Source organism: Salvelinus alpinus, chromosome 30 (genome assembly GCF_045679555.1).
Source record: "Salvelinus alpinus chromosome 30, SLU_Salpinus.1, whole genome shotgun sequence".
Classification (NCBI taxonomy): domain Eukaryota; kingdom Metazoa; phylum Chordata; class Actinopteri; order Salmoniformes; family Salmonidae; genus Salvelinus; species Salvelinus alpinus.
This window is the reverse complement of record NC_092115.1, coordinates 15,150,105-15,175,117: the sequence shown is the minus strand read 5'-3', so window position 1 is coordinate 15,175,117 and position 25,013 is coordinate 15,150,105. Positions and strand designations below refer to the sequence as shown.

At 42.3% G+C, this 25,013-nt stretch overlaps 1 protein-coding gene across 3 annotated transcripts in view; it reads left to right on the top strand.

The window, feature by feature from the left end:
• The first annotated feature begins 5,151 nt into the window (after positions 1 to 5,151).
• The window catches only part of LOC139560539 (lysine-specific demethylase 4A-like), a 30,345-nt gene continuing 10,483 nt past the window's right edge, over positions 5,152 to 25,013 (top strand). For 2 of the 3 annotated variants that reach the window (XM_071377398.1, XM_071377400.1), the window contains exons 1-18: positions 5,152 to 5,287; positions 6,003 to 6,158; positions 6,360 to 6,535; positions 6,877 to 6,991; positions 7,294 to 7,487; positions 7,718 to 7,767; positions 7,853 to 7,956; positions 8,114 to 8,251; positions 10,615 to 10,817; positions 10,957 to 11,108; positions 12,499 to 13,142; positions 13,361 to 13,577; positions 13,740 to 13,909; positions 14,144 to 14,357; positions 15,166 to 15,242; positions 18,746 to 18,801; positions 19,374 to 19,482; positions 23,073 to 23,261. In XM_071377398.1, the coding sequence (XP_071233499.1) occupies positions 6,018 to 6,158; positions 6,360 to 6,535; positions 6,877 to 6,991; positions 7,294 to 7,487; positions 7,718 to 7,767; positions 7,853 to 7,956; positions 8,114 to 8,251; positions 10,615 to 10,817; positions 10,957 to 11,108; positions 12,499 to 13,142; positions 13,361 to 13,577; positions 13,740 to 13,909; positions 14,144 to 14,357; positions 15,166 to 15,242; positions 18,746 to 18,801; positions 19,374 to 19,482; positions 23,073 to 23,261 (2,949 nt within the window). In that variant the 5' untranslated portion in view covers positions 5,152 to 5,287; positions 6,003 to 6,017. The remainder of the gene's footprint in view (positions 5,288 to 6,002; positions 6,159 to 6,359; positions 6,536 to 6,876; positions 6,992 to 7,293; positions 7,488 to 7,717; positions 7,768 to 7,852; positions 7,957 to 8,113; positions 8,252 to 10,614; positions 10,818 to 10,956; positions 11,109 to 12,498; positions 13,143 to 13,360; positions 13,578 to 13,739; positions 13,910 to 14,143; positions 14,358 to 15,165; positions 15,243 to 18,745; positions 18,802 to 19,373; positions 19,483 to 23,072; positions 23,262 to 25,013) is intronic. The other variant, XM_071377399.1, reaches the window with a different exon arrangement.

Genomic DNA, 25,013 nt, shown 5'->3' with positions numbered 1-25,013 from the left:
TATGGTTGTTTTTGTTCTTCTGTGAATTAATGACTGAATGAATGAAAATGATTGAATGTAAATTAATGTGTGAATTAATGAATTAGGACCATTTTATTGTGACAGACATAAGAAACAAGCCTTTTCACCTCCTCACAGAAAGATGCCACCAAATCAAATCATATCAAGTCAAATTGTATTTGTCACATGCGCCAAATACAACAACCTTACCGTGAAATGCTTACTTACAAGCCCTTAACTTAACCAACAATGCAGTTTTAAGAAAATAGAATTACGACAATATTTACTAAATAAATATTAAATATTTACAAAAAAAGTAACAATAAAATAACAATAACGAGGCTAACAGTGCCAAGTCAATGTGCGGAGGTACAGGTTAGTCAAGGTAATTGAGGTCATTTGTACATATACTCTACCGGTCAAAAGTTTTAGAAAACCTACTCATTCAAGGGTTTTTCTTTATTTTAATTATTTTCTACATTGCAGTATAATAGTGAAGACATCAAAACTATGAAATAACACATATGGAATCATGTAGTAACCAAAAAAGTGTTAAACAAATCAAAATACATTTGAAATTTGAGATTTTTCAAATAGCCACCCTTTACCTTGATGACAGCTTGGCATTCTCTCAACCAGTTTCACCTGGAATGCTTTTCCAACAGTCTTGAAGGAGTTCCCACATATTCTGAGCACTTGTTGTCTGCTTTTCCTTCACTCTGCGGTCCGACTCATCCCAAACCATCTCAATTTGGTTGAGGTCGGGGGAATGTGGATGCCAGGTCATCTGATGCAGCACTCCACCATTCTCCTTCTTGGTAAAATAGCCATTACACAGCCTGGAGGTGTGTTGAGTCATTGTACTGTTGAAAAACAAATGATAGTCCCACCAAGACCAAACCAGATGGGATGGAGTATCGCTGCAGAATGCTGTGGTAGCCATGCTGGTTAAGTGTGCCTTGAATTCTAAATAAATCACAGACAGTGTCACCAGCAAAGCACCTCCACACCATAACACCTCCTCCTCCATGCTTTACGTTGGGAAATACACATGCGGAGATCATCCGTTCATCCACACCGCGTCTCACAAAGACACGGCGGTTGGAACCAAAAATCTCCAATTTGGACTCCGGACCAAAGGAGAAATTTCCACATGTCTAATTTCCATTGCTCGTGTTTGTTGGCACAATCATGTATCTTCTTATTGGTCTACTTTAGTAGTGGTTTCTTTACAGCAATTCGACCATGAAGGCCTGATTCACACAGTTCCCTCTGAACAGTTGATGTTGAGATGTGTCTGTTACTTGAACTCTGTGAAGCATTTATTTGGGCTGCCTTTTCTGAGGCTGGTAACTCTAATGAACTTATCCTCTGCAGCAGAGGTAACTCTGGGTCTTCCATTCCTGTGGCGGTCCTCATGAGAGACAGTTTCATCATAGCGCTTGAAGGTTTTTGCGGTTGCACTTAGAGAATATTTCAAAGGTCTTGACATTTTCCGTATTGACTGACCTTCATGTCTTAAAGTAATGATGAACTGTCATTTCTCTTTGCTTATTTGAGCTGTTCTTGCCATAATATGGACTTGGTATTTTACCAAATAGGGCTATCTTCTGTATAGCCCCACTACCTTGTCACAACACAACTGATTGGCTCAAATGCATTAAGAAGGAATGAAATTCCACAAATTTACTTTTAAGGCACACCTGTTAATTGAAATGCATTCCTCATGAAGCTGGTTGAGAGAATGCCAAGAGTGTGCAAAGCTGTCATCAAGGCAACTTCAAGGCAACTTCTCAAATATAATATATATTTTGATTTGTTAAACACTTTTTTTGGTTACTAGATGATTCCATATGTGTTATATTCATAGTTTTGATGTCTTCACTATTATTCTACAATGTAGGAAAAAATAAAGAAAAACCCTTGAATGAGTAGGTAGGGGTAAAGTGACTATGCATAGATAATAAACAATGAGTAGCAGCAGAGTAAAATAATGCAAATGTAAAATAATAATGTAAATAATGTAAATAATCCAGTGCCCATTTGATTAATTGTTCAGCAGTCTTATTGCTTGGGGCTAGAAGCTGTTAAGGAGCCTTTTGGACCTAGACTTGGCGCTCCGGTACCGCTTGCCGTGTGGTAGCAGAGAGCACAGTCTATGACTTGGGTGACTGGAGTCTTTGACAATTTTTTGGGCATTCTTCTGACACCGCCTACTATAGGAGTCCTGGATGGCAGGAAGCTTGGCCCCAGTGATGTACTGGGCCATTCGCACCACCCTCTGTAGCGCCTTATGGTCGGATGCCGAGCAGTTGCCATACCAGGCGGTGATGCAACTGGTCAGGATGCTCTCGGTGGTGCAGCTGTAGAACTTTTTGAGGATCTGGGGACCCATGCATGCCAAATCTTTTCAGTCTCCTGAGGGGGAATATGTGTTGTCGTGCCCTCTTCACGACTGTCTTGGTGTGTTTGGACCATAGTTTGTTGGTGATGTGGACACCAAGGAACTTGAAGCTCTCGACTCACTCCACTACAGCCATGTCGATGTGAATGGGGGCGTGTTCGGCCCTCCTTTTCCTGTAGTCCTCGTTCAGCTCCTTTGTTCTGCTCACGTTGAGGGAGAGGTTGTTTTCCTGGCACCACACTGCCAGGTCTCTGACTTCCTCCCTGTAGGCTGTCTCATCGTTGTCGATGATCATGCATCAACCAACGATAATCTAGTTTTAACCCAGTCTCTCTTACAGTGCCTTCAGAAAGTATTCACACCCCTTGACCTTTTCCACATTTTGTTGTGTTACACCAGCATTTCAAATGGATAAAATCTAGATTTTTTTGTCACTGTCCTACAGCCAATACCCCATAATGTCAAAGTGGAATTATGTTTTTAGAGACTTACAAATTAATTAAAAATGAAAAGCTGAAATGTATTGAGTCATTAAGTATTCATCCCCTTTGTTATGGCAAGCCTAAGTAAGTTCAGGAGTAAAAATGTGCTTAACAGGTCACATAATAAGTTGCATCAACTTACTCTGTGTGCAATAATAGTGTTTAACATGATTTTTGAAAGAGTACCTCTCATCTCTGTACCTCACACATACAATTATCTGTAAGGTCACTCAGTTGAGCATTGAATTTCAAACACAGATTCAACCACAAACACCAGGGAGGTTTTCTAATGTCTCGAAAAGAAGGCCGCCTTCTGTATTGGTAGATTGGTACAAATAAAAAAAGAAGACATTGAATATCCCTTTGATCATGGTGAAGTTATTAATTCCACTTTGGATTGTTTATCAAATATACCCAGTCACTACGAAGATACAGGTGTCCTTCCTAATGCCGTTGCCGGAGAGGAAGGAAACCGCTCAGGGATTTCACCATGAGGCCAATGGTGACTTTACAACAGTTACAGAGTTTAATGGCTGTGATAGGAGAAAACTGAGGATGGATCAACAACATTGTAGTTTCTCCACAATACTAACCTAATTGACAGAGTGAAAAGAAAGAGGCCTGTACAGAATAAAAATATTCCAAAACATGCATCCTCTTTGCAACAAGGCACTAAAGTAATAGTGAATTTTTTGGGGGAAAGCAATTCACTATTTGTCCTGAATACAAAGTGTTATGTTTGGGGCAAATCCAATACAACACATTACTGAGTATCGCTCTAAATCTTTTCAAGCATAGTGGTGGCTGCATCATGTCATGGGTATGCTTGTAATCATTAAGGGGTGGCTAAGCACAGGCAAAATTGCTTACCAAGAAGACAGTGAATGTTCCTGAGTGGCAGTTACAGTTCTGACTTAAATCTACAAGAAAATCTATGGCAAGACCTGAAAATGGTTGTCTAGCAATGATTAACAACCAATGTGACAGAGCTTGAAGAATTCTGAAAAGAATAATGGGTAAATGTTGCACAATCCAGTTGTGGAAAGCTCTTAGAGACTTACCTAAAAAGACTCACAGCTGTAATCGCTGCCAAAAGTGCTTCTACAAAGTATTGACTCAGGGGTGTGAATTCTTAAGTAAATTAGATATTTCTGTATTTCATTTTCAATATGTTTGCAAAAATGTATAAAAACATATTTTCCCTTTGTCATTATGGGGTATTGTGTGTAGATTGGTGAGAAAAAAATATATTTAATCCATGTTTAATTCATGCTGTAACACAACAAAATGTGGAATAAGTCAAGGATGTAAACAGACTTTCTGAAGGCCCTGTGTATATTTTTTAGTGGTATACTCCAATTTATTTGGACAAAAGGGATACAGCTAATTCAACTCAGCTTCATTTTCCGCTGAAAACGGGCTGTGGGAACTCCACTCAGGTATTTCTTTCTACGCCTGCTACGTTAGGTTAGATATTGCACGTCTAATGGAATAGGTTGCTGTTTATTAAATTATTAATTCCTTAATAAATAATGTATTCCTTATTTGTATATACACTGAGTGTACAAAACATTAGGAACACGTTCACCCCCTTTTGCCCTCAGAACAGCCTCAATTAGTTGGGGCATGGACTCTATATGCTGTCGAAAGGTGACCATGTTAACTCCAATGCTTCCCACAGGCATGTCAAGTTGGCTGGATGTCCTTTGGGTGGTGGACCATTCTTGATACACATGGGAAACTGTTGAGCATGAAAAACTCAGCAGCTTTGCAGTTCTTGACACACTCAAACTGGTGCACCTGGCCCCTACTACCATACCTCGTTCAAAGGCACTTCAATCTTTTGTCTTGCCCATTCACCCAACGAATGGCCCACACACAATCCATGTCTCAAAGCATAAAAATCCTTCTTTAACCTGTCTCCCCCCCTTCGTCTACACTGATTGAAGTGACATCAATAAGGGATCATACCTTTCACCTGGATTTACCATTTCATGGAAAGAATAGGTGTTCCTAATGTTTTGTAAACTCAGTGTATATATATATATATTTTTTTTTTTTACATACATTTGTATTATTTTTTATGAAATAGAGGTATATCGGTGTAGGGTTAGGTGGTGAGGCCATTTTTTCCCTTTCCCCCTTTAATTTTCAAAATACAAAATATCACGTGCTCGACTACACACTCCCGCACAGTAGGTGGCGGCATGCACAAAACAAACGTGCGAACGCCATGATTCCAAAGAAGAAAGTGCACGTCGTCAAACCATTCATTGATTGGCTACGTCTGATCCTGTGCTTGTGTACTAGTAGTAATGGAGAACAAATCCTCTTCGGGGTAAAATCGGAATTAAGTGCTATCGATATCAAGTCACCAACTGCGCAAGATTTATCAGTGTTGGTAAGGTATCTTGTTTTAAACGTGTAATTTGACACCATATTTGGATTGTTTATCATGAATACGTCGTTGATAATGGCTAGCTAGTAGCAATAATAAGATGGCTTGCTAGCTAGCTGTCATGTAACTAAGCTAGCTATCCATGAATCATGCAGACATTCATTAAACTAAATACCTAGTTAGTTATTTTTATCATACATTCTCATTCCTTATTGGACGTGTTATTATTCAGCTTGCTTATGTTATGGCACGCATAACATTCGGCTACAACTTTTGCTAATTACAAGTTGATCGTTGCAGTACTTATCTGAGGTAACGTTAGTTAGCTAACTAGCTAACGTTACACTTCAGGGTAGGCCGGACAAACTTCAAATAGACGCTGCTCTTGACCAATCAGGTTGCTGCTTTTCTTTTTGTCGAAGGTGTGTCACACGTTAAGTCAACTTCGACCCGAACTGTTTCATCCTCTTGTTTACAAAGCTACTCTAATCTTATTTACAATCGACCAACAGTTTGTAAACACGCTGTAGCCTAATGGTGAGGTGTCACTGGGTGTGTCCAAACAAACCTTTCACGCTGTCCAGTCATGAACCAACATGACTGAACAGCCCCCCCTTTGCACAGATGTCCGTTGTATTAGCTTCCTAACACATCACTGTCTGTTGTTAAAATGTCACAATTCTTATGATGTTGAAACCTGTTTAATTCTGATCTGCAGGGCTTTCTATTTAGTATGTCGTCTGATTTGGGGTCCCAGACTCCTGGCTCCAAGGGGATCATGACCTTTCACCCCACTGCTGAGGAGTTCCAGAACTTCAGCCACTACATTGCCTACATGGAGTACCAGGGAGCACACCAAGCCGGCCTGGCTAAAGTGAGCACTGACACAAACCCTTCTGCCTTGTGAAGATTATTTTCTGATTTGTATTACCAGGCCTCCAGTTATGCAAAGCAGCTATGCACAGAAATACGTTACACTGTGACATTGTGAATATTTTTTTAAATACAAATGACCCAAGTTTTTGCGAGTGAAATACTTCACTGTAACTGGTACTAAAACTGACTGTTTTTACAGGTCGTGCCACCAAAGGATTGGAAGCCCAGGAAGTCCTATGACGATATAGATGACCTGGTGATCCCGGCTCCCATCCAGCAGGTAGTGACGGGCCAGTCAGGCCTGTTCACCCAGTACAACATCCAGAAGAAGCCCATGACCGTCCGAGAGTTCCGTAAGACGGCCAACAGCGACAAGTGAGTCTGACTGCACCAAAACTGGAACAGCTTTAACAAAGTTTCATAACATATTACACACAGTCTATCTATGAATGAGCTATACTGTATGTTTCCTCTTGTATGAAGAATTTGTTGACTTGGTCTGTGATTGGGAAAAGTCACTCTGTGTACATGCTATTTGTCTAAGGAAATGATACAGTGAACAAAGTTAATAACATGATTTAAAACAGAGGGTTTGTATGATTAGCTTTGTTAGTAATTCATGTGATTTTGAAAGGCTCTGGCTCACAGGCACGGATTTGAAAAATGTATAGTTTCTAATCAGCCGTACTGATCGACACTGTCCCCCCCGATCATAGGTTCTGCAGTCCTCGCTACGCCGACTATGAGGAGCTGGAGAGGAAGTACTGGAAGAAAGTGACCTTTAACTCGCCCATCTACGGTGCAGATGTGAACGGAACACTTTACGACCCTGTGAGTCGTTACGAATCCCCCCCAGGGGTGTTTTTTACTATTCTATGGTGTTTACAATGTTAACATGTTGTTATTGTTCCTGGTTATAAAGATGCTGGCTGGTGAGAGTGATGTGTTTTGTGGTTGTGTAGACAAAGGTTTTGTAAATTACTTGTACGTGTTTCTCTCAGAATCATGTGTTACACCCACAATTTAAATTCACAACCAATCTAGAAGCCTGCAGTGGTTTTGTTTCACTACAGCGCTGAATAAGATAATGAAATCCAGCAACAATAGTTCAATTTTTCTGTTGTTCTCTCCAGGATGTGACTGATTGGAACATCGGCAAACTGAATACCATCCTGGACACGGTGGAGCATGCGAATGGCATCACCATCGAGGGGGTGAACACGCCCTACCTGTACTTTGGCATGTGGAAGACCACTTTCGCCTGGCACACTGAAGACATGGATCTCTACAGTATCAACTACCTCCACTTTGGGGCGCCAAAGTCCTGGTAAGTAGTTACACTATTACTCACGTACCGGTCGTAGATGTATTGGTAGTTGTGTGTGTATAAGAGACAAGTTTTTAAGCATCAACATGCTGATGATGGTTATGTAAGTGTAGTTTGAGGACTCGTTGTCAAGATTGAAAACAACACTCGCCAAGTGAAAGAAATGTCAACAATTTGAACGTCAGTGTTATAACAGAAGATAACTGATTGACGTTCTGATACGCCCACAGGTACTGTGTTCCACCAGAGCAGGGGAAGAAAATGGAGCGCTTGGCTCAAGGTGAGAGGGACTGACACATGTTTTACCTAATTAGAAAACAACTGCTTTTTAACTAGTTTTAATCCAACACACTGTTTCCTTTCAGGGTTTTTTCCTGGTAGCCACCAAAATTGCGAAGCCTTCCTGAGGCACAAGATGACCCTCATCTCGCCCTCCATATTAAGGAAATATGGCATTCCATTTGAAAAGGTAAGCCCTCATGAATAGTAATGATTTTCTACTTTTTTTAGCTGTATTTATTGTATACCAACCTAAGACCGACCCCGTGGGATTTTATCAACTTATGTTGATCACTTATATAAAGCCTTGTACAGTATATGATAGTTTTTTCCTGTCCGTGTTTCAGATCACTCAGGAGCCCGGTGAGTTCATGGTGACATTTCCCTATAGCTACCACGCCGGATTCAACCATGGCTTCAACTGTGCCGAGTCCACCAACTTTGCCACCGAAAGGTGGATTGAGTATGGAAAGCAAGCCATGCTGGTAAGGAAGAGTTGCAATTTCTTTAAGTGCTCCTCGTTTAAACCATGTACATTAGGGATGTTAATCGGTTAGCCGCCGAAAGCATGACAGGTCAAATGTATTTATTGGTCTATAGGTTAATTTGCATAATTTTGTCGAATTAAATTGGCGAGTGTGTATTTTTCATTAGTCGCCATGTATCTTATCACACGCACAGCGTACAGAGCCTAGTTTGAGGATAGGAATATCCTGTCACCTGTCAGACAGAATGAGAGCAGCTCCTGAAAAAGCTGCTACTGGAGTGAAACAGGCTTTTATAAGGCCAGTCATTCCGCAACAAATAACCATTTTTAAATGCAATCACATGTTAAAAACTGTTTTGATGAACACAATTAAAAAGAGCTACACTACCGGTCAAAAGTTTTAGAACACCTACTCATTCAAGGGTTTTTCTTTATTTTGACTATTTTCTACATTGTAGAATAATAGTGAAGACATCAAAACTATGAAATAACACACATTGAATCATGTAGTAACCAAACAAGTGTTAAACAAATCCAAATATATTTATTTTATTCTTCAAATATCCACCTTTTGCCTTGATGAATGGAATGCTGAGCACTTGTTGGTTGCTGTTACTTAACTCTGCGGTCCAACTCGTCCCAAACCATCTCAATTTGGTTGAGGTCGGGTGATTGTGGAGGCCAGGTCATCTGATGCAGCACTCCATCACTCTCCTTCTTGGTCAAATAGCCCTTACACAGCCTGGAGGTGTGTTGGGTCATTCTCCTGTTGAAAAACAAATGATAGTCCCACTAAGCGCAAACCAGATGGGATGGCGTATCTCTGCAGAATGCTTTGGTAGCCATGCTGGTTAAGTGTGCCTTGAATTGTAAATAAATCACAGACCGTGTCATCAGCAAAGCACCCCCACACCATAACACCTCCTCCTCCATGCTTCACGGTGGGAAATACACATGCAGAGATCATCCGTTCAGCCACACCGCGTCTCACAAAGACACGGCGGTTGGAACCAAAAATCTCAAATTTGGACTCCAGACCAAAGGAGAAATTTCCACCAGTCTAATGTCCATTGTTTGTGTTTATTGTCCCAATCAAGTCTATTCTTCTTATTGGTGTCCTTTAGCAGTGGTTTCTTTGGAGGAATTTGACCATGAAGGCCTGATTCACACAGTCTCCTCTGAACAGTTGATGCTGAGATGTGTCTGTTACTTGAACTCTGAAGCATTTATTTGGGCAGCAATTTCTGAGGCTGGGAACACTAATGAACTTATCTTCTGCAGCAGAGGTAACTCTGGGTCTTCCTTTCCTGTGGCGGTCCTCATGAGAGCCAGTTTCATCATAGCGCTTGATGGTTTTTGTGACTGAACTTGAAGAAACTTTCAATGTTCTTGAAATGTTCCCTATTGACTGACCTTCATGTCTTAAAGTAATGATGGCCTGTTGTTTCTCTTTGCTTATTTGAGCTGTTCTTGCCATAATATGGACTTTGTATTTTACCAAATAGGACTATCTTCTGTATAGCCCCACTACCTTGTCACAACACAACTGATTGGCTCAAACACATTAAGAAGGAAAGAAATTCCACAAATGTAACACCTGTTAATGAACACCTGTTAATTGAAATGCATTCCAGGTGACTACCTCATGAAGCTGGTTGAGAGTGTGCAAATCTGTCAAGGCAAAGGGTGGCTATTTGAAGAATCTCAAATGTCTTACCTTGCTCCAAAGTAGCCTAGCCAAATCCAACCATAGAAACGTAGAGGCAATTATTTGATACAGACTTCCTCATGCCAATAACCATCGTTTCTCTCCTGTTCTATTGGTTTTCATATCTACATTCTTTCGTTGTCCAGAAGCCATAGTCATATTGGTAACCCATTCTAGTTGTTGCTGTTAATGTTCTTTCTAACAGATTTCCATCTCAGTCACATATGGAACAGATCCCATTAGGTGTTTAGAACAGTGTTTTCCTGCAAATTTCATTTGAGCAAATGTTTTATTAGCTGCTTCATTACAGCAGTTGCATGTTCAATATATTGGCTATTAGCCCTTTGACTGTAAAATGATGGGCTTGCTATTGTTGCATGTGTCCATTTTAAGATCTTATTGAAAAATGTCTTCCTTGTGTAATATTTTCTGTTGGTCACGTCATTTTACTGTTTGGGGAAAAATATAACCATTGTTGACCAGTTAATGGGGGTCGGTTAGTTAATGGGGGTCGGCAGAAAGAGGGAAAGTGGGAAAAGACTATACTTAGAGAGTCATACGAGATTGTTATTAATACTATTAGACTGACCTTGGTTTATTTACCTCTGGGAGCATTAGTACATCCCTAGAACGTATTCTCCTCTTGCCTCCAGTGTACGTGCAGGAAGGACATGGTGAAGATCTCCATGGATCTGTTCGTGAAGAAGTACCAGCCAGACCGCTATGAGCAGTGGCTCGCGGGGCGGGACACAGGCACCATCAACCACTCACGGTCCACCCCAGAAGCCAAGGAGTTCCTGGGGGAGGAGCAGGGGAAGGACTGCATTTCCCAGGAGCCAGAGGTGGAGAGAAAGAGGTCAGAAGAGATGTTAATTTTTATGTTGGTAGAGGGTGCTATAGAGCAGATTTAACAGTATATGGATGGAAATTTCCTTTAAAAAAAAAAAATGCTTGACATAAAAATAATTCAACTTGAATGTTTTATGGCTCACCAGCCCAACACCGAGGATAGGGACCAAGAGGCACTGGGTGTGTCTGGATGTACCTGACAAGGTGGTCCCGAAAGATGAAGAAGAGGAGTATGAAAAGAAGGCCAGACTAGGCCTCACCGCTCTGTGCACGGGAGCAGAGGACTACACAGATACAGGTACCCTCACTGACAGTAAGGCTGTGACTACCAGCCTTATTTTCACTATTTAAAACCTAGAAAATTACACGCAAAATCAGCACAGTATGATACATTTGTAAAATTAGGGGGTAACACAAAATATCAGACTGACACTTGACTGGATTTTAACCTGGAATCTGCATTAGGGGAAACAGCGTCAGTGTTTGTGTCCCCAGCACATTTGTTATTGTTTTTGTTTTGTTTCTGAAAGGAAAGAGAGGAGCGTTCAGCATCGTAGTAAATACTCTGCTGTTATATCGCACGTGCAATGAAGTCTGCGGGGGGAAAAGTGTTCTTTGTTTTGAAGTTATTTCTTTGTTGTTGTAATATCGCAAACTGCCATGGTGGATTCCAGCTTTAATAAGCTCCAGTGTCCCGCCACCAAATGTCAAATGGTTTGAATACAGGCCACTTGTCAAATCAGTTTATTGGTTGCGTACACCGGTAAGTAGGTGTTGTAGTGGTTGCTTTGAAATGCTTATGTTACTAGCTGCTAACAATTCAGTAAACTACAAACAACTTGTGTAGTATTGTAGTAAATGGGTATTGTAGTAAATGGGTATCGATATTCTGCCTGGCTGCCCAGACTCCTTGCTCCAAGCAAACACTACGTCATGCCCCCGGATGTTAGTTTCAGTGGAGGCTGGTGGGAGGAGCTATAGGAGGACCGTCTCATTGTAATGGCTGGAATGGAAAAACATGGAGCGGGGTCGACCATGTGGTTTTCATATTTTTGATACCGTTCCATTTATTCCATTCCAGCCATTACAATGAGACCGCCCTCCCCCCCATAGCTCCTCACAGCCTCCACTGGTTAGTTTCTTCTCCACATTGACTTTGGATCTGCGAACACATTCAAGGCTGTCTGATTAGTCCATAAACCGATTGGTTGGGCCAGAGCCAGAACACACATGGTTAAAGCCTAGTGGTTAGAGCGTTGGACTAGTAACCGAAAGGTTGCACGATCGAATCCCCGAGCTGACAAGGTAAAAATCTGTCGTTCTGCCCCTGAACAAGGCAGTTAACCCACTGTTCCTGGGCCGTCATTGAAAATAAGAATTTATTCTTAACTAACTTTAACAAAAAAAATTGTTTTAATTAAGTAGTGGTTTGAAAATTTGTCATTGGCTTTGATACTCTGATTGGTTAGAGACTATCCAATCGCTGATGACTTTTGTACAATAGCCCTCGTCACCACAAACAACTTCAACGATGGCAGTCTCAGACTGAAGTATGTAGTGACAGAGCAGCGGAAGTCGTCATGATAATCGATCTGTGTCACTAATCCACTATGAGACTCAGTGGATATTTGGAAATGCTATCCCTGTTGCTTCTCCTGATACAAATGTTTGTATTTCACACACACCAGTGAAGCTCACCTCGAGGGAACTGCCTAATTTAAAGACGGACCCTACGAAGGGCAACAGCAGCACAAGCCCGGCTCTACAAAAAGTCACCATCCCCTCCACCAGCAATCACGCAGCGACCATTTTGGCTCAACCCCAGTCGCACAGAAACGGCCACCTCCCAGTAGTGGCTCCCCCAGCCAGGACCGGTCCTTCCACTCAGCCTGTCCGAAAGCTGGGGGTGGCCAGCCTCCTCTTCCACAAGACCCAGAGCCCCAAGGAGACCATGCAGGTCCTCAGCTACGCCCGTGAGAACCAGCAGCCGATTCACCACACCCAGCTCCACGTGCACAGTTATGCCAGGGAGCACCTGCCACGGCACCTTCAACTCAAGGCCCAGCTCCAGTCCCAAGTCAAAGCCGGGCAGCAGGAGTCCCAGGTCCCATTCACCAAAGATGAGCATATCCAGGCCGAAGCACAGAGTCCCAGGAAGGGAGAACAGGTTGAAACAAAGGCCCAAGGCCTCAGTAAGTGGCAGCAGCCCGGCGAGGCCCAGGCTCAGGAGGAGAAGTCCGAAGCTAAGGCCCCTAGCAGCCCGGAGCCTGTCCAGACCCACGCACATACCAGGCCAATCAAGAGGGCAGAGGTCAGGAGGGACAGGTGGAAGGTTAGTTTACCCTCTTTCATGATTCTATCTTTAGAAGTTATTCATTTTTGGTTATGGGTTTGTGATGATAGTAGAGACTGATATTAGAGGCGAATATGTTAAAGATTAAAATGTGACATGTTTTCACACTTGACATACAATAGAAAACGGCATTAGATGTGGAAACAACACATGAGCCAGCTGATGGTCACTCATCCTCTTCCTGTCTCTTTCCCCAGCAATGTCTTTCCCCAGTGCAGGCGGAGTTAACTTTAATCAAGCAGACAAACTTAAACTTAAGTAAGCCGATGATTTTACATCCAAGTAAACTGACTAACTTAAGTCAAAATAAGCAGACGGACTGCAAGAGCGTGAAGATCAAACAATATCCTCTCCTCCGCCAGCTGCCCAAACAGCACCCACTCCTCAGCTCCAGTGAAAGCCACAGTGATGATGGTGAGCACCTGCTTCTGGTGGGTTAGAACAGTATCCCAACATATATTTCTATAACAAGCAACCTTTTCAACACAAGTACATATTCACAGTGATAGGGCCCTAGTCTCTCTTTCTCCTCTCTCTTAACCTCCTCCGTTACTCTCTCCCACCTCTATCTTGTAGATGAGCGGTATGTTGATATGAAGGATGAACCAGAGGAGTGGGCCAAGCCCCTGGCTCAGCTGTGGCAGAGCCAACCTTACAACCCCCAGGCGGAGAGATCGTACAACCAGCGCATGGGCCTGCAGGCCCCCTACTGCTCTATCTGCCTGCTCTTCCACACATACGACCAGGTAGAGTGGAGAGGTCCTTGGTCTTTGCCTTATACTGTAGCTGTTGTTAATGGGCCCTCAATCCAGCTGTTAATGAGTTTAATTTTATTTTTCAACAAAAAAATAAACTTTGAACTTTGTTTTTATGTACCTTCTAAAGACATTTAGGCAACAGAAAAGCAATTCAGCCAGCTGTGCACAATAGTAGTCGTAGAAATTACAATTTGACCTTTAATAATACGCATCCCTCTCCAGTCGCAGTCTGGCAGCAACCCCAGCTACACTGTAAAAGGCCGGTGTGGGGGCAGACAGAGCTCCAAACCCCTGATCCCGGAGATGTGTTTCAGCACCACCAATGACAAGACCAACAGCAGCAGCGGCGAGGGCCAACTCTACACCCCTCACCTGGAGGAGGACGGCACCAGCCTGCTGGTCAGCTGTTCCCAGTGCTGCGTCCGCATCCATGCCAGTCAGTAGCTACAGTCTCATTCACAATCCCCAACTTTGAAGCCTGTTCCATATGTTTCATTTCTAATTGACTGTAGTACTCCAGATTTCAATGAATATTAGTTCATTCACACCCGTTGTTAGACAGCACTTTTCCATTGATAAGCACTAATATGCTCTTGCTGAATTCCATTTAATTCACATCAACAGTCTAACACCAATGTTTAGAGCATGTAATTTATTTTAGAATTATTTTCTCAGTCGTCATTGAAATGACTAACAACAAATTGAAACTAGTGTCGAAATAATGGACCTGTGTAACAGAACAAATATAAGCACTTAATGTTGTTTATTATTACATTTAGTCTCTTGACTCTGTCGCTCTTGCTAGTAGTCATCAAAACTAAAGCTAGACAGTCTGGGAGCATTGGAAATTCCAAAGCGTTTGATAGAGGACTATTCTCTGCAAATTATGATGGTGAGGAAATGTAATCAATTTTAAGTGCGTTGAAGACTGAATGTGGCCCGCGGGGCAAAATGAGTTTGAAACCCCTGTGTTTAATGTGTTCCATATGTTTAATCTAATCAATGATATGCTCTCAAGGAATACCAGTTTATGTCAGAGTTCAGTAATCAATCCAGAATGTCCATTCTCATTTATTAACAATGATTTACTGCAATGACGTGCACTTTAATCAATTGATTTGCAAGACACATAAATGCTTATGTGCCTGTGGAACTTCTCATTCACATCAGTGCCTTTGTCACCTCTGTCAATAGAAAACGTCTTCTAATGTTTTCCGTGGCCTTGTTTTCCTCGTGTCCCTCAGGTTGCTATGGAGTGTCTGTTGACCAAGTGTCAGACGATTGGATGTGTGCTCGCTGTGAAGCCAACGCTTTGACTGAGGTCAGTACTGCAATGAAGTACAACTGAAACCATATCACTACACAAGCTTATCAACACTACATGATCTTAGTTCCACTTCACACACATACTAGCACCATACTGACAATGGAGTGGGATGGGATAATGTTGTAACTCATGTGCACTCCAACTCTTCAGAGATTCTAGAACTAAGAATATTGAAGGCTGACAACAAGAAAGGATAGGATACAGTGCTTTCAGAAAGTATTCACACCACTTACATTTTTACACATTTTGTTACAGCCTGAATATAAAAGGGATTCAATTGAGAGATAATTTTTTGGTCACTGGCTTACACACAATTTAATTTCTCCCTTCATGTTAAAGTGGAATGATGTTTTTTAGACATGTTTACAAATGAAAAATCAAAAGCTGAAAAATGTGTTGCGTCTAAGTATTTAAAGCTTTTGTTATGGCAACCCTAAATAAGCTCAGGAGTCAAAATGTGCTTAACAATTCACATAAGTTGCATAAACTCACTGTGTGCAATAATAGTGTTTAACATGCTTTTTGAATGACTACCTCATCTCTGTACCCTACACATATAATTATCTGTAAGGTCCCGTAGTCGAGCAGTGAATTTCCAACATAGATTCAACCACAAAGACCAGGGAGGTTTTCCAATGCCTCGGAAAGAACGGCACCTATTGGTAGATGTGTAAAAAAAATATAAAAAGCAGACATTGAATATCCCTTTGAGCATGGTGAAGTTATTAATTACACTTTGGCTGGTGTATCAATACACCCAGTCTCTACAAAGATACAGGCGTCCTTCCTAACGCAGTTGCCGTTTTTTGTATTTTTATTCCAAAACATGCATCCTGTTTGCAACAAGGCACTGAAGTAATACTGGGGCCTCCATTAAATGGGAAATAGCAAAGCAATTCACTTTTTCCTCTGAATACAAAGTGTTAAATTTGGAGCAAATCCAATATAACACATTACTGAGTACCACTCTCTATTTTTTCAAGCATACTGGTGGCTGCATCATGTTATGGGTATGCTTGTAATCATTAAGGACTGGGGAGTTTTTCAGGATAAAAATAAACAAAATGGAGCAAAGCACAGGCAAAATCCTAGAGGAAAATCTGCTTCAGTCTGCTTTGCACCAGACACTGGGAGATGAATTCACCTTTCAGCAGAACAATAACCTAAAACACAAGGCCAAATCTACACTGGAGTTGCTTACCAAGAACACAGTGATTTTCCTGAGTGGTCGAGTTACTTTTGACTTAAATCGGGTTGTCTAGTAATGGTCAGTTTGACAGAGTTTAAGAATTTTGAAAAGATTCATGGGCAAATGTTGCACAATCCAGGTGTGGATATTTTTTTTTATTTTTTTACCTTTATTTAACTAGGCAAGTCAGTTAAACAAATTCTTATTTTCAATGACGGCCTAGGAACAGTGGGTTAACTGCCTGTTCAGGGGCAGAACGACAGATTTGTACTTTGTCAGCTCGGGGATTTGAACTTGCAACCTTTCGGTTACTAGTCCAACGCTCTAACCACTAGGCCTAGAGTAGCCTAGAGACTTGCTCTTAGTCCTTCTGGGTCTCTAAGTCTCTAACAGCTGTAATCCCTGCCAAAGGTGATTCTAACATGTATTGACTCGGTGATGAATACTTATCTAATCAAGAGATATTAGTGTTTTATCTCTCATGATTTTATTTTTTACAAATGTAAAAAAATATCTTCCACTTCGACATTAGAGTATTTTGTCAATCGTTGACAAAAAAATGACAATCAAATCCATTTTAATCCCAGTTTATAACCCAACAAAATGAGGAAAGTTGAAGGGTGTGAATACTTTCTGAAGGCACTGTAGATAATAGCAGAGCCATACGTATACATATGTGGATGTTAATCCTTGAAGAAAGTGGAGGATTCATGTTCAATTAACAATACACTTCTGTAGATGTAGAACAAATATTGTCTGAAAATAAAAAGGGTTAGAATGACTGTAGCTAGAACCTTCTCCAGTTATTTCTCAATGACTCTGTTTTTCCTCTGGGATGACTTGAACAGAAGCCAGAGTTTTTAATTGCAAAATACAAAATAACAAACCGTTACATAATTCCTCTGCTGAGCACCACAACAGAGGATAGTTCAAGTCCTGTCCTGTACCGAGTCTTACACGCCAAGTCATGAATCATATTGTGGATGTGTGATTCTTGATTATTAATGGACTATTTAGTGAAATTAATTTCTCCCTCCGAATACGCCTACCTGTCAAGCCGTGAAATATGTCTCTTTTTGATGACCTCCCAACTTGATATAACCAAGTTTATCCACCAGTTGACAGTGTTGTCTAAGGAAATGGTCATGAACATTTCTGCTTTTAACTCTCTGTGGTACCCAGTGTGTTTGAGCAAAGCCAGGAGCAGAATTGCTGATCTTTATCACTTCAGTAATTATTTGGAATGCACGGTGATTTGTAGATCAGTGATTCTGTGCAGTCCAACTAAGTTAATCATTGTACCTAAACGGTATGTGTAAACATGTATACGCAGGGCCCAGCTGTAAAAGAGACCTTGTTCTCAGTCTGTGTTCCTTGTTGAAATAAAGGTAGAATAAATTGCCATAGCTCTTACTTGTCGACATGCACATGTCTGGCTTACCCCCGCCACTAACTGTAAAGTTACTGATTGACTAGAGTTAGCTTAACGTCCTACGTCCACAAGAGTTACCCATTACAAGATACTGGAAAACCCACTGCCAGGCAGCCCAGCGAGTAATGTAAATCGCAGTACTCTGGCCAGCTTTCTTTGTCAAGGGCATTGCCACAGACAACGTGGAGGAAAGTTTCACATGAATAAATAGAACATTCAGGTAATGAAGTTAAGTCGGTTAGTATTTGGTATTTTATTAGGATCTCCATTAGCTGTTGAGAAAGCAGCAGCTACTCTTCCTGGGGTCCAGACAAAACATGAAACATGACTTCATACAGAACATTAATAAACAAGAACAGCTCATGGATGGAACTACATAATGTATTAACTCACTGGCGAGCAAGGAGGCCTACAAACCTGACTCACTTACACCAGCTCTGTCAGGAGGAATGGGCCAAAATTCACCCAACTTATTGTGGGAAGCTTGTGGAAGGCTACCTGAAATGTTTGACCCAAGTTAAACAATTTAAAGGCAATGCTACCAAATACTAATTGATTGTATGTAAACTTCTGACCCACTGGGAATGTGATGAAAGAAATAAAAGCTGAACTAAATTATTCTCTCTACTATTATTCGGACATTTCACATTCTTAAAATAAAGTGGTGATCCTAACTGACCAAAGACAGGAATTTTTACTAGGATTAAATGTCAGGAATTGTGAAAAACTGAGTTTAAATGTATTTGGCTAAGGTGTCTGTAAACTTCCGAATTCAACTGTACACACCACATAAAGGTCTATAACATTAAGTGTATCCAAAATGTGATGTTAAACACTAGGTCAGAGGTCATCTGTGTGCGTCTTTCGCTCCCTCAGGACTGCTGCCTGTGTTCACTGCGAGGGGGAGCTCTACAGAGAGCCAACAACAACAAGTGAGTATAGTACAGCAATTTGAGGAGCTACCCATTTAATGGAGGCCTCAAGCTCTAGGCTAAATACATTTTGTTACACCGATGCTACAACCACTCTAGTCTGGTATTTTATTAGGATCCCCAGTCTGTAGCTAGTGGTCACACTTTACCCTCCCCGCTGAATCTAGGACACTTCAGTCAATGAAAAAGGCAGGGAATGCCTGTAGACCAAGCTAGCCTTCTCTGTCAAGTCTCTAATGGCTTGTGACAGTGAGGAGCCTGTGCTAGTCTACAGTAAGATTGTATTATATATTGAAGGATGATGTTCTCTATAGCATAATGATATATAATAGAAACCTGTTTTTGTCTAGGCTACATGTGATCCTAACATTTTTGTATATTAACAAAATAAATGTTTAATATAGCCCACCCTTAAAAAAATATTGTTTTTGTCCATGTTGTTAGTTATAAATAACATCATGTTGTAATTTCCTTGAATTGGGAATGAAGGGCCAGTGGAAACTTTCCCCTGATGTGTCACACACCTATAGTCTGTTTATTGTGCTGATCTGTTTCCTGTGACACCCACACAGGTGGGTGCACGTGCTGTGTTCGCTCGTGGTCCTGGAGGCGCGCTTCGTGAGCATCGCCGACCGCAGCCCCGTGGACCTCAGTTACATCCCTGTGGCCAGGTTCCAGCTGGTGAGCTACTGTTCCTCAATGGTCACAGTCAGGACCACAACAGCACCACAACACTACTTCTGTGCAGGGCCTAAAATGTGTTTAGATTTTGGCATTAGTTGTGGTCTATTTCAACAGCCACGTTGGTGGGTGGTATGGGCTCCACAGTGCGAGCATTTCACTCGTATTTGTGAATAAAAAGTCAAGGATGATCACATTTATAGTAAAATAAATGCTGTATTAGCTGGGGGGTTTTCAAAGTACACTGCTCAAAAAAATAAAGGGAACACTAAAATAACACATCCTAGATCTGAATGAATTAAATATTCTTATTAAATACTTTTTTCTTTACATAGTTGAATGTGCTGACAACAAAATCACACAAAAATTATCAATGGAAATCAAATTTATCAACCCATGGAGGTCTGGATTTGGAGCCACACTCAAAATTAAAGTGGAAAACCACACTACAGGCTGATCCAACTTTGATGTAATGTCCTTAAAACAAGTCAAAATGAGGCTCAGTAGTGTGTGTGGCCTCCACGTGCCTGTATGACCTCCCTACAACGCCTGGGCATGCTCCTGATGAGGTGGCGGATGGTCTCCTGAGGGATCTCCTCCCAGACCTGGACTAAAGCATCCGCCAACTCCTGGACAGTCTGTGGTGCAATGTGGCGTTGGTGGATGGAGCGAGACATGATGTCCCAGATGTGCTCAATTGGATTCAGGTCTGGGGAACGGGCGGGCCAGTCCATAGCATCAATGCCTTCCTCTTGCAGGAATTGCTGACACACTCCAGCCACATGAGGTCTAGTACTGTCTTGCATTAGGAGGAACCCAGGGCCAACCGCACCAGCATATGGTCTCACAAGGGGTCTGAGGATCTCATCTCGGTACCTAATGGCAGTCAGGCTACCTCTGGCGAGCGCATGGAGGGCTGTGCGGCCCCCCAAAGAAATGCCACCCCACACCATGACTGACCCACCGCCAAACCGGTCATGCTGGAGGATGTTGCAGGCAGCAGAACGTTTTCCACGGCGTCTCCAGACTCTGTCACGTCTGTCACATGTGCTCATGTGCTCAGTGTGAACCTGCTTTCATCTGTGAAGAGCACAGGGCCCCAGTGGCAAATTTGCCAATCTTGGTGTTCTTTGGCAAATGCCAAACGTCCTGCACGGTGTTGGGCTGTAAGCACAACCCCCACCTGTGGACGTCGGGCCCTCATACCACCCTCATGGAGTCTGTTTCTGACCGTTTGAGCAGACACATGCACATTTGTGGCCTGCTGGAGGTCATTTTGCAGGGCTCTGGCAGTGCTCCTCCTGCTCCTCCTTGCACAAAGGCGGAGGTAGCGGTCCTGCTGCTGGGTTGTTGCCGTCCTACGGCCTCCTCCGCGTCTCCTGATGTACTGGCCTGTCTCCTGGTAGCGCCTCCATGCTCTGGACACTACGCTGACAGACACAGCAAACCTTCTTGCCACAGCTCGCATTGATGTGCCATCCTGCATGAGCTGCACTACCTGAGCCACTTGTGTGGGTTGTAGACTCCGTCTCATGCTACCACTAGAGTGAAAGCACCGCCAGCATTCAAAAGTGACCAAAACATCAGCCAGGAAGCATAGGAACTGAGAAGTGGTCTGTGGTCACCACCTGCAGAACCACTCCTTTATTGGGGGTGTCTTGCTAATTGCCTATAATTTCCACCTTTTGTCTATTCCATTTGCACAACAGCATGTGAAATTTATTGTCAATCAGTGGTGCTTCCTAAGTGGACAGTTTGATTTCACAGAAGTGTGATTGACTTGGAGTTACATTGTGTTGTTTAAGTGTTCCCTTAATTTTTTTGAGCAGTGTATTTTGGTTGGTAAACACTGAGTCATGGGAGATTTTTAAATCTACCTTCCACAGTGGCTGGTGGGGAGAAGTTATTTTAGGCCCAGTTTCTGTGTATCGACTTCCTGTCATTTAATTTTCATGGTTGTGGTTTTCTCAACTGCTTAGAGATACAGAATTCAAGTTCCCTATAGACTTTTCTCATGTGAGTTTAGGACTAACTGTTTTCAATATGATGGGTATTGTTCCATTTTCCATATAAATATTTGCCTATGCTGGTGCCATTTGGTCATTTTTTATTTCATTAGGACCCCCATTTAGCTACAGCTAAAGCAGCAGTTATTCTTCCTGGGGTTCACACAAAACATGAAACATGACATAATACAGAACATTAATTAAAGAAGCAACAAAACTGGCCTTATTTAGACTTGTTGAGTATCTGGAGCATCAGCATTTGTGAGTTCGATTACTGGCTCAAAATGGCCAGAAACAAAGAACTTTCTTCTGAAACTCGTCAGTATATTCTTGTTCCATTAAAAATCTGCCGTTATTTTAATGGACAAAAAAATGCTTTTCTAAGTGACCCCAAACTTTTGAACAGAACTACACACATTCATGCCTGAACATTCCATGCTCCTAATCATCGTCATCATCATCATCAATGTTAATGGCTATACTGCAGCCATTCATGTTTTCTCATACATTCTCTACTGCTTCCTCTGATATCCTGATCCCACAGCCACCAGTGTTCTGTAAACACCAGAGGGAATCAAACCTGTTTAACAAGGTCCGTGTCCTTGGTCTTTCAGCCTGACATCAATACTGTGTCTAATCATGTGGCGTTCCACCGAGGTCGTTGACTCCTGCTCAGTTCCCCTGATGTGAACAAAGCCACACATCATGCAATCAGACATAGCCTGCTCATGCATACAGTTTCACTATCCTGCTAATATGTAACCTTTATTTAACAAGGCAAGAACAAATTCTTATTTACAAATAACGGCCGACCGGGGAACAGTTCAGGGGCAGAACGACAGATTTTTACTTTGTCAGCTCGGGGATTCGATCCAGCAACCTTTCGGTTACTGGCCCAATGCTGTATCCACTAGGCTACCTGCCGTCCCTGAATATGAAACAAACAAAGGTGTGTCATATGGAGCTTCACCAAGGGTCCTTCACTCCCATTCAGTTCACGAAATGAACATAATAATTAGTCATATGGGCCTTCACCGGAGTCCTTCACCCCCTGCCCATATGAAATGAGCCAAATAGGCTTATCAAAAGGAGTTTCCTCCAGCTAAGGCTTCCCCTCAGCAACCATGAACAGTACCTCATGGAGCTTCACCAAGGGTTCATGTTGGTGGGCCAGTCTGTTTTCATGGCTGTCACTTCTTACTCTGACCCAGACCACTTCAGTGTGATTGCTTTGTTTGTCCAGTTTGGTCTACAGTGAGGAAGTGGACTGTATGTATTTATTGGAGTCATATTCTAAACTGGGAACAACAGACAATGGGTCATCTGGGAGCTTGAAACGGTGAGAAAGGAAACGTTGTAATTTCCTATATGCCCTCGTCTCCTTCCCCCTCCCCTGTTTCTTTCCCTTTATCCCACCTTCCATCTGGCCCTCTCTTCCTACTCCTCCCACTGGTGATCCTCCTACTCCCTCCCTCCTTATTCTCATCTCCCCCTCTTTCTTGTCACTGCCTCGTCCCTACAACCTTTTGAACTCCCACTGCACTTCTCCCCCTTTCCTCCTCCACTTTCCTCACCCCCCTGCAGAAGTGTTTCTACTGTAAGCTGCGGGTGAAGAGGGATGTTGGCTGCTGTGTTCAGTGTTCCCATGGCCGCTGCACCACTGCCTTCCACCCCACCTGCGCCCAGGCGGCTGGCCAGCTCATGCAGCCTGATGACTGGCCCTTCATCGTCCACGTCACCTGCTACAGGCACAAGTCACCCGTCCTACCAGAGGTAGCTTCTACGGGGGTGGGGGTAAACTTTGGTTCAGGGAAGCATTGCATCACGTTTGTAAATGGTCAGAAGTGTCTTCTGACTCTTTTTGTCCCAAAAAGCAACTATTTTCATAGAAATCACTCCTGCACATAGGTTTACCTCTGCATATTTAATTTCCTGGCTTTTGTTATTGCCACCACCATCAATTGGTTAATACATATTATTTGTATAGCAGACATTACATGTATCTTAGTTGTCAGGTTGGAAACCAGTTTGACGCCAGACTAGTTGAAACGGGTCAAATCATGCTTCCCTAATAAAATGTTGAGCAGCAACAACAGAAACCAGAGACCATAAAACCAGGGACCATGTGGCCATAGGAACATTGCTTCCCTTCCCCTAGAGTGAGAACTGGCAAGCCCAAGCACGTACAGATAATTTGTCATGCGACATGATGAAAGATCACGTTTACTCTTTGTCCTGATTCCTGTTGTGAGCATTGTGTCAGCAAGTCAGAACACGTTGCAGATTCAATGATTCAACTCCCCTGATGTAGAGTTACTGTTGTGGGTTAGCCTGTCAATCATTCTCGGCTCTGATTTTAGATTTCTTGTCTTTGTATACAGCTATGTAGCCTAGGCCAGTGTTTCCCAACTCCAGTCCTCGAGTACCCCCAACAGCAGACATTTTTTCTGGCAGCGTGTGGGCGTCTGGCACATGACTTTAAGTCGCTTTTTGTAAAACTCTACTAAAAGGCATATATTATTATTCAACTTGTCAACTAATCATCAGGCCCTCAATAAGTTGAATCAGGTGAATTTGTCTGGGGCTACAACACAATGTGTGCTGTTGAGGGACTGGAGCTGGAGACACTGGTGTAGGCCATTGGTTGAATCATCTACAGCACGTGTCCAACTCATTCCACAGAGAGCCGAGTGTCTGCGGGTTTTCGCTTCACCCTTGCACTTGATTAATTACCTGGTTATCTTGGTCTTAATTGAAAGGAAAAACCAAAAACCCGCAGATACGTGGCTCTTCGTGGAATGAGTTTGACACCCTATGATCTATGGCCCTGCTGCTCTACACTGTATTCAACTGGATTTTTCTCCTCTGGGGCAATACGAAAGGCAAGTCAGGTTCCAAATTTCAATCCTCCACATAACATCGTATACAGACAACACATTCTGATTCCCAAACATTACACAGACATCACAATGTGTGTATGAGTACTATATAAAAAGCTGTATCTATAAACGATTGCATGTTCCAGACAGATTGTTTCTTTTATACTAATACTCCTGTAATTGGCAACGGTCGGAACAGAGGGAAGATCAACGCTTCAGCTCTGCTGGTTGTCTCTGATGTAGTCAGTCAGTGCCGCAGGCTGCACAATATTTCCTCTAACGTGCTGCAGGCTCTCTCTGGCTTTTGTCGAAGCTCAGTGCTTTAATTAGCTAGTTGGGGAGGGGAAGTTATGTTATAGTTGAACCGAAGACATGCGGAGACCGAACTAATGTTCAGTGAAATGCAAATGAATCTTCTCTGAACTTGTTTTTCTTCACCGATGGCGTATGCATTGTCTAGATTTAAATACCTCTGCTGAATGAACTTTAAAAGAAGTTGTTAGATGTCTCACGTGACCAGAACAATTCACCACTACTGAAATAGCTTTTATGAATCCTCTTTAGTTTGCATTTATTTCCTCTTACCAAATGTAATATATTCATCAATTGGAAATATATGCTGTGTGTTATCTTTATGGTCATCTGT